This window comes from Pelophylax lessonae, assembly GCF_965119305.1.
Source record: "Pelophylax lessonae genome assembly, chromosome: 11".
Lineage (NCBI taxonomy): Eukaryota > Metazoa > Chordata > Amphibia > Anura > Ranidae > Pelophylax > Pelophylax lessonae.
This window is the reverse complement of record NC_138778.1, coordinates 38,914,491-38,932,685: the sequence shown is the minus strand read 5'-3', so window position 1 is coordinate 38,932,685 and position 18,195 is coordinate 38,914,491. Positions and strand designations below refer to the sequence as shown.

At 45.3% G+C, this 18,195-nt stretch overlaps 1 protein-coding gene across 3 annotated transcripts in view; it reads right to left on the bottom strand.

Moving 5' to 3' along the window:
• Window positions 1-2,815: 2,815 nt before the first annotated feature.
• Window positions 2,816-18,195, bottom strand: part of MYBL2 (MYB proto-oncogene like 2) — a 74,351-nt gene continuing 58,971 nt past the window's right edge. For all 3 annotated transcript variants that reach the window (XM_082271315.1, XM_082271317.1, XM_082271316.1), the window contains one exon: window positions 2,816-2,950. In XM_082271315.1, coding sequence (XP_082127441.1) covers window positions 2,822-2,950 — 129 coding nt within the window. In that variant the 3' untranslated portion in view covers window positions 2,816-2,821. The remainder of the gene's footprint in view (window positions 2,951-18,195) is intronic.

Here is an 18,195-nt window from a genome sequence, read left to right as displayed (position 1 = left end):
GCACAACAAAAACGTGCTAATGCGCCGCCGTTGGTCATTCACAATATCGTGAAAAGTGTCGGAACAAGGAAAAACCTTGCCAGCTTTCTGAGACTTCTGGGAGTCAAAAGCCATCCGCGTCCCTGCCGGCGTAGGCTCATCAGCCAATTTTAAAGTGGCCCGTACTGAAAAAATCAGGGCTTCCACTAAAGCGCCTTCTCGCGCTGCAGCTGAAGAGGACAGGTCCTATTCACCATCTGACTGCGAGGACAGGGACCCCTCAGGAAGGGGAGCAGCCCGGGCAACCTCATCATCCTCTGAATCAGAGGACACCTCCATAGACGGAGAAGGCAGCGGCCGTTTTCAGCTATCAACCTTTTTCATAACTAAATCAACTTTTGGGTCTGAGGGTGAATTCACAGCTTGGGACTACATATTGCAAGTTGCAAAAAAAACAAAGTACTGTTGCTTTAAGAAGCGCAGATTGCGGTTCCCATGACCGATCGCAGCGGTCTGCAGAGATCCCCTCTAAACTATACTAACAGCAGAGCATGCAAGGATATGTCCATAGGGACCCCAGTCCTGTACCACCTCTGAAAACGTCCTGATCATTCCAGCAGCATGCAGAAAGACAGGAAATGACCTCGGCCAGCAGCAGGAAACAGAGCACAGGAAGTGATCTCGCCCAAATGAAAGGTCACGCTGCTCAGTGCAGCACAAAGGCTGCACCAACATGGTTGCCCATACAGTTGCAATAGGAAGCTCAGGTAAATTGGCTGCCCCATACAAGTCTATGGGGGGGGGAAAACTACATTGCCCACACTTAAGATGGCGGCATCCACAGCAAGCCATGCACAGACACTATGAAGGCCCCAGGATCCACAACAGGAACCAGCAAGCCCAAGGTACCATGCCACCCCCCCCCCCCCCCCCCAGGTGCCCCAGACACAAAGCCCCCACGCAGGAACAGGGAAGGAGGGGGATAAGACACACAGACCTGGCAGACCAGGGCGATCTTTCAGGAGGTACAAATTCCATTATCCCCAGGAGAGGGCCCACATCCCCCCAAGGCCAGCAGGTGCAAGGGGGACACATTTACTTACCAAACCATGCACCAGGTGGGCTCCGCTCCAGGCAGACTGCCTCCCACCCGAACTGGGGTGCTGCTAGCCGAGGGGTATGCTGCGACTCAGGGCGTTTGAGGTCGTCACGTCTCAGAGAGGCATCCGCTCGCAGGCTCGTCCCCATCCAGAAAAGGGGCACCGTCGTGGCTAGGCCTAGTGCAGAAATATAACCTGCTCATGCTCGTAGGCCAGGCTGGGGGGACCATAAGGATCTAGATTATCCAGTGCTAAGCCCCAGCCCGCATTGATGCTTGTAGATCACCTGGAAATTCTTCCCTGAACACTAGCTAGAAAGTGAGTAAAAGAGAAATATAAGAAAATATTCTGAAAAGAATACAAAAACTGAGACCAAAGTCCCAGCAGGAAACCTAGGTCCTAATCCTTCTCTAGGCAAAAACAAAATGGTGTTCTGGGCTGTGTCTGAGGGTTATATCTGGAAGACAGCCCAGTGGGCGTGTATATGTCAAAACTTTGTACTAACGTACTGCCTAGACTACTCCTGCAGGTGACAGCATAACCCACACTGCATGAAGATGAGGCTGCGTCTGTCAATGGACGATCGAGAAATAATTTTGGCCAGATTTCTTCTTTAAACAAGCATGCACCAATTAAAAAAAGTAAAAGGAAAAGTCTATAGTAGTCCTCGTTTAAGGAATTAAGTATCAAAAGCCAATGTCAAATAGCCAGGCAACGAGCATTTTCAGGGGCAACAATGGCAGATTCATCCCTTCGGTTAACAAGCAATTATAACCCTTATGGGAACGGAATCAGCAGATAGAAGTCTGATCAAATCTTCGGGCTGTATTCAACAGTTGCAAATCAGAACTTTATTTATAACAGCAATAATAACATTTTTATAGCGGTTCTTGTTGTCTTGTGAGGTTTTTCAGTCCCAATAAACAAACCAGGTCGGGGTTTTACTGTAAACCCCCGTTGTTTAAATTTAAAAAAAAAAAACTACACCATAAGGTTACCAATAGTTAATTACTGAATTTACCAATTCTTAGTTCAAGGTCAACATAAAAAAATTCTTCTAGAGAAACCATCTAGAAACTTGACGTTCAAAACTTCCATGTCTGCATTTCACTTATTAAATCCAATAATAAACAGGTTCTTCTCTACATCTTCACTTAATAAATTCAATGATATTCAGGTGTCTTCAGAATTCTCACTTATTAAATTTGATTATTCTTCCTTGTAAAACTGTGCAGTCGAAAACCTTGATTCACAGCCGCATCTGAAAAGTTGCGTTGGAGTAGAAAGCACGCTGCTAACTTGTATTAAGAGGAGTTTTGCTTGAAGGTATAATAAAAATAGAATTATGTGCATCTGAATGCAATACGAGATTAGCAAATGTCAGGAAGGTATTGCCTCTCACACAAACAGAAAATGTGCAATTATCTTACAACATGAGGTTAAGTTAAATGTTTATAAAAAGAAAACCAGAGGTACTTGATATGTGTAGGTCATTTGTACACTTTGTTCCAAGAAGCTGAAACCAGTAAACAAATCTCAAAGGCCCAAACGGTCACAAGACAATACCAAAAGGGACCTGGCTGCAATTCAAGTTAATTTTCAACTTTTACTCAATGTCCTCTTCCATACATGTGCAGCCGAGTCAACAGTAGAACCCGCACGACTGCCATCCTGTGGAACTTCTCAGTCTATCTAGGGTAGTGATGGACACGTTCTCTGTAGCACATATATGGTTAAGTGTATCAAGACAGTATGAGGGTCCGTGAAGCAGCGCTGGGCTTGTACAAGTTCAGGATTGCTCGTGCTTTTTCCTGCATGAGCAGCTGGTCCTTGGAGCCACCAAAAGCAATGATCTTCCAAGCATGGCTCATCTGGAAGAAAGAGAGAACAGGTCACTGGGAGATTGCAGAGGCAGAATTTACAATGTACATCTTAAACCAAACCTCATAGCTATCCCAAGACGTCTCAAAGTTAAAGTCCTGCCCAAAGCTAACTATACAATGCACAACCCAACACTATGTACTTAATATCCCTAAATGGAAATTATTAAAAAGGTATGACCTCATTAGAGATGCACCAAAATTTTGCCGATAAGAAAAAAGGTGCCGATAATGGCGCTGAAAACGCACGCAATTTGGCAGCAATTTTACTGTTCTTATGGTGTCGTTTCATAGATCATATAACTCAAAAACCGCATACATAGAATTTAAAAAGGGATGCATATTTCTTGAGCATTTCTTGCGCTAAAGGTGCCGATAAGTTCATATAAATTTAAATTCATGATATTAAAAATTTGAATACAGTTCTATCTAAAAAAAAAGAATTTTAACTGTCATTTTTGGTTTCGTCCAAGTGCGACCTAAATCTTGGGTTTCGGTAGCAAAATTTCCATTCGGTGCACCTTTACCACATATTCATAGCTTTGGCAAAGTGTGTAAAACCTTAATGACCTTACAATTAGTATCAGCTTTCAAGTAGCACAATACTAAACACACTGCTCAAAAAAATAAAAAAGGAACTTTTTAGAGTATAGCGTCAAGTCAATTAACTCCTGGGATATTATTCTGGTCAGTTACGTAGCAGAGGGAATTGTCAATCAGTTTCAGCTGCTATGGAATTATTACAAATTAACAGGTGCCCTAGACAGGCAACAATGAGAGGACCTCTAAAACAGGAATGGTTTTATATGTGAAGGCCACTAACATTCAATTCCTACTCATCTTCTTTGACTGTTTTTGACTAGTTCTGCATTTGGCTAGGGTCAGTGTCACTACTGGTAGCATGAGGTAATACCTGGATCCTATAGAGGTTGCACAGATAGTCCAACTCCTCCAGGATGGCACATCAATACACACCATTGTCAGAAGATTTGCTGTGTCTCCCAGCACAGTCTCAAGAGCATGGAGGATTCCAGGAGACAGGCAGTTACTCTAGGAGAGCTGGACAGGGCCATAGAAAGTTCTTAACCCATCAGCAGGACTGGTATCTGCTCCTTTGTGCAAGGAGGAACAAGATGAATTGCCCCCACGCTCGCCTGACCTAAATCCAATGGAACATCTCTGGGAAATTAGGTTCTCGATCCATCCGACGCCACCAGGTTGCACCTCAGTCTGTTCAGGATCTCAGTGACTCCCTGGTCCAAATCTGGGAGGAAATATCCCAGGACACCATCCGTCGTCTCATTAGGAGCATGCCCCAACGTTGTCAGTCATGCATATAAGCACGTAGTGGCCATACAAACTACTGAATACCGTTTTAAGTTGCTGAAATGAAATTTCAGCAAAATGGACTAGCCTGCTGCATCATTTTTCCACTGTGATTTTTGGGGGTGTCTTTGAATTCAGCCCTCTGTAGGTTGATCATTTTCATTTCCATCAAACAACGTGGCATCCTTTCCTTCCCAACACCTTACCCAGACCATATCAGTATAGATATCCAGCATGATATATTTCCCCATTGAGATCTTATGCGTTTTCAAAGTGTTCCTTTAACTTTTTTGAGCAGTGTATACATACACACATCGCATCTGAATGACGAAACGCATTGGGCTGGACTTCCAGTAACACCACTTTTTGTTAACTTTACCTTTTTTCACACACCATAAATACTTACCATATGCATTTACAACACCATAAAAAACACAATTATGAACCCTTATATAAACCCTTACTAGCTGCCAACCTCAAAAAAAAAAAAAAAAAAAGAATTACAAACCCTAATTACATCACTTCTCGTCTGGTGGAACCCACGCTGGAAAGCCAGTAGCGCTTTTTGGTTTAATACTGAAAATGCCTGATCCATTTTAACACACTAAGTGCTATTTTAATGTGTTTGATGGTTTGAATAAAACATTACTTGACTATGGGAGGATTCCCCTTTCTTCCTCATGTCCAATTCACATGGACTTCCTCTAAAATGCATGTACATTTCAATGTTTAAATTCATTTAAATTCATTTTAGTTTGCATGTTGACATACATTTTGCATTTCAATGCAGCATTATTGTGTGAAAGGGACACATTGAAAATTATTGTTTTTCAGATGCCCTTCCGTTGATCTGCATTTTACAACTGTACTAAAAAAACACACTGCTGTGAATTGGCCCTTAAAGCGGAGTTCCACCCTAAAATGATACTTACCTCCATCTTCTCGCTCCAGGTCACCTGAAAAACAAATGGATAATCGCATTTTTTTTTTACTTACCTCGTAGAGAAGAAAATACTTACCTTACTTCCTTCTTCCTCCCCTCGGTGGCCACGGCCCGTCGTCACTTCCTGGCTTTGCAATGATTCCTGGGAGCTGAACGTCATCGCTCCCAGGAATCATTGCGCCTGCACCGGCCCCGACGTCAGTTCCAGGGCGCGCGCGTCATTCCCTTCTAAACAGCTTCTGGGCATGCCCAGAAGCTGTGGAGGGATGACGAGCACGCACCGGAAGTGACGGCGGGGCCGGTGCAGTGCATTGTGGGACCGAAGAAGACGGAAGAGGACGCAGAAGAGGACCGCGCTGGCTTCAAGATGCCCACACCTGAGATGGCAGCGCTGGACAATACTTTTTCAAGGTAAGTATTTGTCCTAACAGGTAAGTGCAACCCGGGACAGATCAGAGGCTAGCCATTGTGGAATGTACTAGCCCTGACTGTCCCGGGGGTATTTTTATAAAACAAAGTATTTCAGGGTGGAACTCCGCTTTAATGTTGCTTATAATAAAATGCCGGGTGGTTTTGGGAGGACTCTGGAGGCAAGCAGTGTTGCGACTGACCATACATGGTTCCTGCACCAAAGTGGCAACCAGTTCCAGTCGGAGTGTATATCACAAGCGTTTGACTTTTTTGTGCAAGAAGAGTCAATTTAATCTAGTGAGTGTGGTGTATGTTAAAGCAGAGTTCCACCCTATTTTTGAACTTTGCATTTTCTATTAGATGAAAACATCCTGAAAAAGAATTTGGATAGTTATAATTTTATTTATGTATTTTTTTAACTTGCCTGATTTTTTTTTTTTTTAAATTAAACTTACCTTCCTTCCACTTCCTCCCTCTGCGGCCGTGGCCCACGACGTCACTTCTACCTTTGCATTGACTCCAGGGAGATGAGCGTCATCAATCCCAGGAGTCAATGCGACTGCACCGGTGTTCCTCGTCGCTTCCGGTGCAGGCGCGTCATTCTTTGCCGATGGATTAGAACAGATTCTGGGCATGCGCAGAACCCGCTGCGGGATGACGCGCCTGCACCGGAAGTGACGAGCAGGGCATTCTGGGACACAGACATCCAGGAAGAGGACATTAAGACGCTCCGGCTTCAGCTGCCGACACCAGCAGATAATGGCAGCGCTGGACAAGACATTTTCAAGGTCCTTGTATTTCATCCTGCAGGTAAGTTAAACAGGGGACAGTTCAGAGGCTATTGTTGTTTAAATGCACTAGCCCTGACTGTCCTGGGGGTATTTTTATCTCATAAAAATTTTTGGCCCGGAACTCCGCTTTAACTGTTACAATCTTGTCACTCATGTGTGAGATATGAAACACTCAATGTAAGCTTTTAAAATGGGACTTATATGGGCATTTCCTTGCAATTTGCATATTTTAGGTGTCAGCGCTGTTTAATTTGGTTTTATATTTTATATATATATATATATTTTTTTTTTTTTTTTTTTTAGCAAATAGAAAAAAAAAGCCTTTGTATTTCCTGAGCCTGATTTCACTTTGTTACTAAGGGCTTGATATCCACAAGCTTGGGGCTAAGCCCAAACACGTAGCTCTACTGAAGGCTGATGGTTGCTATACACTAGTAGAATTTCCTTCAAAATTCTCAGTTTTAGGAATGTTTGCTCGATTTTCTAATCATTAGTGGGGGTCAAATCAATGTTCATTTTCTGCCACAGTTATGAGAAGATTCAAAGGAACAGGATGGAAAACGTTGAAAACTGTTTCTCAAAAAAATCTAAAAAGCAAACAAGATTTTTAAGTACAAGGGGTCTTTAAAAATGTTCATTTTCACTTTTCATAGTTCTTGGAGTTAAAGGAAAAAAAAAAAAGTGAAGAAAAATGTTCAAGAATTTTTTTTTACTAGCGTATAGCCAACTTTAGTTCAAAAGAGGATTTAATGGCCACCAAGAGAAAACGGACACATTTGAAGAATATGTAACCAACATTTCATATTCCTGATATGTGCCTGCTAACCCATGTACTTGTATGAAAAAAGTATTCGGTTCTCTTGGTATTGCTTCCTTTGCATGAAATCCCTGCTGTTCCTGCCTATCCGTCTGCTTTCCTATTAAAAACTAACAACACAAAGCATGACAGTGCTCAGTTCTTTAGCTATGCTGGGAACCTCTTCAATGATCAGACTTGTCCTGACAACCCCCCTCAACTCAGCTAGTCACTGGGAAGATTAGTGTACTGCTGTTTCTCCTCCCCTAGAAAAAAAAAGGGTGGGAGGTATTGATTGCAAAATATATATATAATGTATGTACACAAAATGTTTTACCTTTCATTTATATTTTAAACTGAATGGGTTGTTTTACAAGGTGAAGGTTTACTACCACTTTAGGACATGAGTTTTACTTATGAAAGGAATCTAGACACTGCCTTTGCTTCTCCATCTCATGGCATGAAAATCAAGACTAGCAGTCATGTTTCATCGCTTATCAGTCTCTATGTTCACAGTGTTACAGAAATCTTAGATCAGATACAGTTAAGTAAAGTTGACCACTACAAAAGTCAGTCATTCTAAAAAGGTGGGAATTAGAATGCATGAAGGTAAAAAACCTTCTGCCTGTAGAAATACTTTAACCACTTGCCGACCGCCGCAAGTACATATACTGCGGCGGTCAGCCCCTCACAGGCAAAGTGACGTATGGGTAAATCACTAGGCTGCAAAACTCTGGGGAGCGAGCGCGCGCTGCCGGAGGCGCGCTCCCTCTCGGTCACGGATCCCCCCGCGCGTGTGCCCGGCGGACCTGATGTCCGCCGGGCACTCACGATCGTCCGTGACAGCGGAAGAAAGGCAGGCGGCTGATGTAAACAAGCCGCCTGTCATTCTCCCCTGTGTAGGAATAGTGATCATACGGTGCTACTATGTAGCACCGTTGATCACTGTTCCTACAGCTCAAGCCACAGCCAATCACAGTTAGAATCACGCCCCTAGGGACACACACAGCCCCTGCCTCTCAAAAAAAGTTAACCCCTTCACTATCAGTGTCATTTTACAGTAACAGTGCATATGTATAGCACTGATTACTGTAGTAATGTCACTGGTAACCCCAAAAGTGTAAAAAATGTCAGTCAAGGGTCCGATCTGTCCGCCGCAATGTCGCAGTCCCGCAAAAAAAAAAAAAAAAAATCGCAGATCGCCGCCATTAAGCGTTTAAAAAAAAAAAACAACAAAAATGACAAAAATCTTTCCCTTTGTTAGTAAATGCGATAACTTTTGCGCAAACCAATCAAAATACGCTTTTTGCGAATTTTTTTACCAAACATATAAAACAAATTGGCCGAAAATGTTAAAAATTTTGATTTTTACATTTTTTTGGGGGGATTTCATATAAAAAAATGTGAAAAATATTGTTATTTTTGAAAAATTGACGCTCTTTTTTTGTTTATAGCGCATGATCAAAAAATCGCACAGGTGATCAAATACCACCAAAAGAAAGCTCTGTTTGTGGAAAAAAAAGGACGTCAAATTCGTTTAGGTACAGCGTCGCACGACCGCGCAATTGTCCGCAGTGCCGAATCGCAAAATACCCCCTGGTCAGGAAGGGGGTAAAATCTTCCGGGGCTTAAGTGGTTAAAAATTTAATGTATAAGTAATGGTGGCAGAAGTCAAAAGGGAGCACATGCACCGACCAGCTCCTGTAACATTAATATGGCAGAATTTTGCTTGCCACCAACAGACCAACACCATGCTGGTTTGGCTAACAAGGAAATAATAAATTATATTGTAGGGACAGCCGACCGCTTTTCAATCTTTTCAGGGTATGACATGGCCCTTAGACATCAAGTGGATGAATAGGCTTGATTTATTTGTTAACCTATCAATCTTCTAACAACTACTTGAGGGTTTTAAATGCTCAAGTGGTTGATAGACAAGCTGGTTTGGTTTGCCATGCACAGCTGCTCCATACTCGGTTTGCTCCAGTTGTGCTGAATTCCCTTCAACGTGTTTTCCCCCTTCACAAGTCTACCAGTACCAGTCCATTGCACATATATTTACTGACTGTATACAGGTGCAAAGTTTGGAATCATTAGCATATTCATTAATCTGACCATAATCTCAGGTAAACCTAAAAACTGCAAAATTATTATTAGTTCCTTGTACTTGGCTAGCACCCAAAACTGGCCCTAGTGTGCACTGCACATATAACAAAATGTATAAACCATGGGTAGTGAGCCCCTCTGGGGCAGACACGGATAACATTTCTTTTGTACTCCATCTCACTACACCATTTGTCTATTTTTATTTTATTTTTAATTCTTTTTACAATGAATGAAATCAAATTTGACTGTAAAATGCAGCATATCATCTTAAGAATGCACCCCAATCCTCTCTCCATGACGACAGTAGTCACAGTACCCCCTATTGCTACGACTGAAATAATGATCTGTTGAAGAACACAGGGCAAAGATCCGCATCTTACAGAAATACTTTTTAGAACTAGTAAACAGCGTGCTCAATCACGATTTGCCATAAAATATAACATGGTGCCTTTAACTTGGTTGTACATGTTCGAAATGAGAGGGCATAATTATTTAAATTCCTCTAATTATGAATCTGTGTGGGAGCCATGGGTGGCATAGTAATAGCGAGATGGATGTTGTTTGCTGTGAGAACACCTGCAGTCAATTCTTCTCCAGCTTTATAATCCGTACCGAAATCAGCGTGTACAATTTAACCTTTTTGTAGCCTTTCTTCCACTTAAACTTTCAGATGTATTAACTTTAAAAAAGGCTTCCAAACAGAAAAAAAAACAAAAACCTTTAGTTGCTGCGACACTTAATAAAAAGCTATTGCCAAATGTATAGATGCTTGGGCTTTACACTGAGTGGGAGAATGCAGTGAAATTATCTTTGCAGGATAATGAGAAAGAGTTTAAGGAAAAGTCACGCTGAAGTATACAAATGCCATGATGTGTTAGACTCCATCTTGTCCCAGTGAAACAAAAGCGAATACCTATTGCATGTGAGGTAGCTCTGTATATCTCAGAATATGTTCTGTTCTCATCTCCTAAACAAAACACTTTTACTCCAAGCATGTATATGCCCATAGTAAATGCACAGAACTGGATTTTTGACTTACCGTAAAAATCCTTTTCTCTTAAGTTCATTGACGGATGCAGTCTCTGATGCATATCAGTAGGTTATACTGCCCCCTACAGGAGTAGGACACAAGGCAGAAAAAATGTTCTGGCTATGCCTATGGGCATTCCCAGGGGGGTATACCCTCTCTTCCTGCATAGGATGTCAGTTTTGTATCAAAGCCGTGTCAGAGAAAGAATACCAACCCAACTCAAAATAGAGGGGCGGGTACTGCTTCCGCCAATGAACTTAATAGAACAGGATTTTACGATAAGTTCAGTTCAGTTCATTGATGGACGTAGTCTCCGATACATATCAGTAGGGACGTCCTAAAGCAGTGCCATAAAATGAGGGGTGGGAACACCAGAAAAAAACAAGTCCAAGGCTAAACACAGCCACCCAGGCAACACAGGGCTCATTAGAACAAGATGAGGACCACCTAAAACAAATAGTAAACACCCTCAAGGAAGGCCAAAAAGTCCCCTAAAAAGCAGCCTGCAAAACTTTGCAGCCAAAAGAGGCATCCGCAGATGCCAGCACATCCACCTTATAAAATTTGGTAAAGGTGTGAACAGACGACCAGGTAGCAGCCTTGCAAACCTGAAGCACAGATGCCTGATGGCGAAAAACCCAGGAAGCACTAAGCGCCCGAGTAGAATGCCCCTTAACAGGGAAGGGTAGAACCTGACCCTTAATTGAATAAGCCTGCACAACTGTCTGTCTGATCCATCTAGAAATAGTCGCAGCAGACCCAGGCAGCCCTTTTCTTTGGACCGTCCGTGAGTACAAAGAGCGAATCTCATTTTCGAAAAGACTCAGTAGTCGCCAAGTACACCCTGATTGCCTGAACCACATCCAGAGTATGCAGAGCAAATTCCTTAGGATGTTTTGGCTTAGGACACAAAGAAGGTAACACGATGAACCACCAGGTAGGGAGAACAGGACAACGCCGCCAGTTCCGACACTCTGCGCGCAGAAGTGATGGCCACTAAGAAGGCCACCTTCTGGGATAAGGTAAGCAGGGGAATCTCCCGAATACTTTCAAAAAGGAGGTTTCTGAAGAACCGACAGCACCAAAATAAGATCCCATGGTGGCAACAGAGGTACCAAGTGTCGCACCCCCTGGATGAAGTTATGCACCAGGGAATGGGTGGCCAATGACCTTTGGAAGAAAACTGCCAAAGCCGAAACCTGACCCTTGATAGTACTCAATGGCAACTTTTGATCAACTCCCCGTTGAAGTAAAGCCAAGATCCGAGTCACGGAGTAAGAGCGAGGAGAAGCCCCAAGAGACTCACACCACACAATATGCGATTTCCACGTATGATGACAAATCTTCCTATAAATCGCTTTCCTCGCTTTAAGCAAGGGAATCACTGAAGCAGACAATCCCCTGTCCTTCAGCACCTGGCTTTCAACAGCCAAGCCGTCAAAGCCAGCGACCGTAAAGCAGGATGGAAGATTGGCTCTTGAGACAGTAAATCTTCCCTGAGAGAAGACTCCAAGGAGCATCTGCGACTAGCCTGAGCAGGTCAGCGTACCAAGCTTGGCGAGGCCAGTCCGGAGCCACGAGAATGACCGGAATCCCTTCGGTCTCGATCCTGCAAAGTCTTGGCAGCAACTTGAGAGGAGAAAAGGCCTACACCAGCGGAGACTGACCCCATAGGGCCACCAGCGTGTCTGCGACATCTGCCAGAGGGTCCCGGGAGCGGGCCACAAACCTCTGTACTTTTCTGTTGACCCGAGATGCCCCAACGAAGCCACAACTGCTAGAAAACCTCCAGATGGAGGGACCATTCCCCTGCATCCAAGGTCTGTCGAATGAGGTAATCCATGTGCTAATTTTCCACTCCTGGCATGTGAACAGCGAAGAGAGCTGGTACAAAGTGTTCTGCCCAACAAAGGATGCCTGCCACTTCCAAGGCCGCAAGCACACTTTTGGTGCCCCCTTGGTTATTGACAAAAGCCACAGCCGTGGCATTGTCCGTTTGAATGCGCAGGTACTCGGTCCAGTGGACTAGGCAAAGCCAGTTCGCTCTCAGCTCCAGAACATTGATTGTTAACCTGGATTCCTCCAGAGACCAGACTCCTTGAACAGACAACCTGCCAAGAACCCCCTCCCCTCCCCCTGGGACAGACTTGCATACGTGGTGAAAATTGTCCAATATATAGGGAGGAAGGATATTCCTTGCTTGAGCATCGGAGAACGAAGCCACCAGATCAGGGACTCCTTGGTAACCTGGCTCAGCTGTACCTGAAAGTCCAGGGAATTTGGATTCTTGTTCCATTTGAGAGCGATTCTGTGAAGACCAGAGGAGCAGAGGCGAGACCAAATGTGATCCTATATAGCAGGATCGCATGGTCTCTGATCATCCGAGGGAGGACGGCTGTGTTTACAGAGAGCGACAGTCGGGAAGCCAGTGCGGGTGTCAGGCGGCTCCGATTGCCGCCTGACACCCGCACTGGCTTCCCGACTGTCGCGCTTGCCCCCTAGCTTCTCCCAGGCGAGGGCAGTACATGTACGGGGGTTTGCCCGGGAGAACCAGCCTGCCGCAGTAAATCTGCGGCGGCTGGACCTAAAGTGGTTAATGATGTCATCCAGGGTAGCTCCAAACAGGCGATCTCCTTGAAAAGGCAGATCAGTCAAGGCCTTCTTTGAGGTCTGATCCACAGATCAGCACTTTAGCCAAAGTATAGGCCGGAAGACCACTGCCAAAACCAACAGTCTGGCCCAATTTGGGAGCAGTGTCCAGCGTGGCATTGCAAACAAATTGCACCCCTGCACCAGCTGGTCCAACAGCTCCTCAAAAGGCAGGAGGCACTAGTCTCCCCTCCAGGTCACAGCAAAGTAACTTAGCCCATTCAGTCAATGTTTGCGTGACAAGGGCAACCGTAAACACAGGTCTCAGTGCAGACCCAGCCAGGGAGTACATATTACGAGCCAGACTCCACCTTCCTAGCCTCCGGATCCTTAAAGGGCGGGGAATCCTCCACTGGAATCACGGTAGCTTTATTCAGCCTGGAGACCGGAAGGTCAACCGTAGGTGGCACGATCCACTTCTTTATCAGGAACTCCTCAAAAGGGTAGCGTCTAGCAATCCGCTTAGGCACACCAGGGGAACGCTTTGGACGGTCCCATTCCTTTTTTGAGCATGGCGTCACCCTCCAGGTCCTGGCACAAAAGTTTAGCCCACTCGGTCGGCCAAAGAAGACCAGGGACTCAACTGGAATTAAAGTGGCTTTATTTAACCTGGAAACTGGCGAGTCCACTACAGGTGGGACCGTCCACTTTTTAAACAGGGAATCTTCATAAGGATGTGATATCGCCGCCTTGGACGGCCTGTGGGTACCAAAAGGGACCGGCGTCTCCTCCGTATCCTCCAGGTTTAAATTTTCATGCACTGACACAATCAGCGCATCCACCAGAGCCTTTTCATGCACAGCTAAAGGAGCAGAGGCATCATCCTCACTATCTGAGCACACAGGGTGCGTGGATGCAGACCCAAAAGGGTAACTGACAGCCACGGCGGCCGAACCAGATTCAGGATCTGATGAGACAGATGAAGCAGGTGAAGGCAGGGGATGCTTTTTGCTAGCCCGTTTTCCCAGGACCAATTTAAGCAGTTTAGACTGGATCAAGCTGGACTTAAAGTGGTTGTAAACCCCATTCATGAAATTTTGAACTAAGCAAATATATTTGTACTATGTATTTGTCTCCCTATAAAGCTCCAAGTGTTTTTCTCCGACGCTTCGTTCCTCTCATCAGCATGAGTCACTTCTGAAAGGTTCTCCAACACATGAGATAACAGGAGCTAGGGGAGGGAGCCTAGAGGGAGAGAAGCAGGGAGCTTGTCTATTCAGCATACAACTCGGCATGTTGCTATGCCTATGTGGAGGGGGGGGTGGTCCCTTTCCTCCAATTAGCTCTTACAAAGTGCAGACTCTACACGCCCACACCTATGTACTGCTGCTTTTTAACAAGATCTGCGTTACAACCGCTTTAAAACTACTACTTGGAAGCAGAGGTAGCTATTACTCTTTATTCACAAAATCAGTGTGTTATGGAAAGCTCATGATACCACTCAAAAAACCATACCTACCCGCAGGAATAGGAAAAGTTGATCAGAATTCAGAGATGTGTCCAAGAGTCTGCCTTCCAGCAGAATATACTGATCTTATGAATCAGTACAATTTTGACACCTCCATCACACATTGGCTATAAGGTACTCCAGTACCAGCCTTCCTAGATTTGCCCCTGTACTGTGAAGATTCACTCCTCACATACATCGTCATAGACATTAGGTACACGACCAAGGATCCCGAAAGCACAAGACAGAACAGCAGTAGGCATCTCCTTTCCAGCTGGCCCCATGCAATGCTTCCATGACAAGACTGTCTGACTAATTCAGCTGGAGTAATGCAATTCGTTTTTTAACCATTTTTTTTTTTTTTACCACACCCTTAAAAAAAAAATAAAAAAAGGGTTTTTGTCTTACCGTAAAAATCTTTTCTCTGCTGTTAATTGACGGACACAGCGACATATCTTCATTAGTCAAATGGGTTATGCTGCGCTTCCTAGGAGTAGGACACTAGGCGGAAAAGGGTTAACAAAGTTAACAGAACTTTAATTTAACTACACCCATGGGGCAGTCCCAGGTGGTATACTCCCACTTCCTGCTCTAGGATTCAGTTTAGTAACAAGCAGTGTCAGAAGAATACATAACCTAACTCCACAGAGGGGTGGGTGCTGTGTCTGTCAATGAACATCAGAGAGAAGGATTTTATGGTAAGATAAAAATCCAGTTTTCGCTTTCGTTCATTGACTGACACAGCGACATATCTTCATTAGTCGAATGGAACGCCCCAAAGCCGTTTCAGCATGAGAGGTGGGAAACAAACTGCAAGAAACAATTCCCAACAGGGCTAAACATAGGCAACCAGGTAACCCAGGAGCTCAACCAGGAACTGGAGCTCACCTGACAAAAAAGTACACCCTCAAGGACTAATCCTCTCCAACAGCAGCCTGCAAACCCTTGCAGCCAAAAAGGAGGCATCTGCAGATGCCAACACATCCACCTTATAAAAATTTAGTGAAAATGTGCACGGACAACCAGGTGGACGCCTTGCAAACCTGCACCACCGACGCCTGATGACAAAAAGTCCCAAAAGGCACTAAGCGCCCATATAAAACACGCCAAAACAGGGAAGGAGGATCCTGACCCTCAATGGAATAGGCCTGCACCACCGTCTGCCTATCCATCTGGAAATGGTAGCAGCAGACGCGGCCAGCCCTCACAGAATCCATCCGTAAGGACAAATAGGGAATCTGATTTTTGGAACGACTCAGTCGTCGCCAGGTACACTCTGATTGCCCGAGCCACATTGAAAGAACGCAAGTCAAGCTCTTTTAGGGTGCTTAGGCTAAGACACAAGGAAGGTAATACATGCCTTATTTAAATGAAAAGCAGAAACAACTTTTGGAAAGAACGACTGGCAGGGCCGGGGCACCACTTTATCTCCGTTAACCACCAAGTAAGGTGAACGACAGGACAAGCTGCCAGCTCCAACACCCTACGTGCAGACGGAAAAAGCCACCAAGACGACCACCTTCTGGGACATGTAAGCAGTGGAGTCTCGTGAATATTATCCAACAGCAGTTACTGAAGAACCGACAGCACCAAGAGGAGATCCAACAATGAAATCGCACTGGGGAAGCCAAGTGGTGAACCCCTCAAACAGAGGCGCGAACCACAGAAAAACGTAGCTAAATGAAAGAAACTGCCAAGACCAAACCCGGCCCTTTGTGGTACCCGAGGCCAGATGCTGCTCCACATCTCATTGGTGGAAGGCCAAAATCTGAATCACCGAAAAGGAGCAGGGGTGAACCCAAAGAGATTCAATTCGCAAAGTACACTCTCAAATGCGATGGTAAAACTACCTAGTAGATTTACTAGCTTACAGCAGTGTGGGAATCACCAATTCAGACCACCCTCTAGCCTTCAAACACCTGGTTTCCGACAGCCAAGCCGTAAAAGCCAGCGACCGTAAGGCAAGATGGAAGATTGCCCCTTGAGACAACAGATCTCTTCTAAAAAGGAAGACTCCAAGGAGCATCGGCGACCAACCGTATCAGATCTGCATACCAAAACCGGCTAGGCCAGCCTGAAGCCACCAGAATGAACGTAATCCCTTCTGCCTCAGAGTCTACGCAGAAGTCTTGGCAGAAGTTCTAGAAGAGGAAAGACTTTTATCAGACGATACTGGTCCCAAAAGAGCCATCAGTGTGTCTGTAGCGTCGGCCATAGAATCCCAAGACAGTGCCACAAACCCAAGCACCTTTCTGTTGAAACGAGAAGCCAACAGGGACAACGTCGGGAGTACCCCATCGGAGACACAACTGATGAAACAACTCCGGAAGAAGTGACCAGTTTATCGCTCAGTAGTCTGGATTCTTCCAGAGTCCAGACCCCCTAAGCACAAACTGTGCCAATAAAAACGTCACCCCACTCAGACAGGCTGGCATCCGTGGTGACCATCATCCGTACAGGTGAAGGAAGATTTACCTGTTAATGCGCCGGAGAGCGAAGCCACCATGTCAGGGACCCTCTTGTACCCCGGCTCAACAGGATCAGAGTGTCTAGACACTGGATTCTTGCCCCACATGACAAGAATCTCCCTTGCAGACGTCTCGTGTGGACAGTGTTTGGAGCTCGTCCCATGGGAGGAGCACCCTGGCCGAGTCCAGAACAGACCCAGATAGTCCAACTAGGTGGACGGAACCAGAGCTAATACCTGGAAATTCTATTTCCAACCAAACTCCTGCACAGTAAACACCCAGTTTTTCAGAGCAGTCGGAGACTCTGCTGGCAGAAGATGATCATCCAGTTAGTCCAGAATCGCAACCCCCGCTGGCACAAAAATGCCAACACCATGGCCAGCACTAGCGAAAAACTTGAGGGGTTGAGGTGAGACCTCTTGAAAATGCTCCTCGCTCATGGCAAGTGGAGGAAACGCGGAAGACCGACATATCTCGGAATATGAAGAGAAGCGTCCTTAATAGCAATAGAGGCCAGAAGATCCCCCTGATGCAAGGATGCCACTATCACAGGAATAGACTCCATTTGAAACATCTGTACCTGCACAAGGTGGTTCAAAGCTTGATGTCCAAAATTGGACGTACCTCGCTTTTCTTAAGTCTACAGCACCTGGTATTACTAGGCGGTCTCCCATCCAAGTAATAACCAGGCTCGACCCTGCTTAGCTTCTGAGATCAGACAAGATCGGGCGCATTCAGGGTGGTGTGTCCGTAGGCTCCTGGGACCTGCAAACATGAAACAAACGTTCCGATACTGACATTGGAAACAATCACCCTTCAAAGAAGCAAGGCTTGCACATCCTTGACAAGACCTCGCATGCAGTCTGGGAGAAAGGCAGGTTGGAAGGAAAGAACCTCTCTGGAGGAGAAGACCGAAAACTCGATATTGTAGCCGGACCGAAACAGATTGTGGACCCACTTGTCTTGAATCAGGGAGATCCACGGGTCCGGAAAAAGGCAAAGACGTCCTCCCCCATCCAGATAAAGGGGTGTTTGTCTGCAGGTCAGGAAGGTCCTCATGGAACTTCCGGAGGAAGTCCTGACAGAGATAGATCCCTTGACTCGAGATCCTGAGGAAAGAAAAGACCGCTTATGAGCCAAGAGGAAAATAAGGCCCACGACTGCAACGAGACACTGTGCCCCTGGCAGCCTGTGGAAGAAGAAGAGTACTCTTCCCTATGAAAGACCTTTAATGATATCATTCAGGGAGGCTCCAAACAATTCCCCACC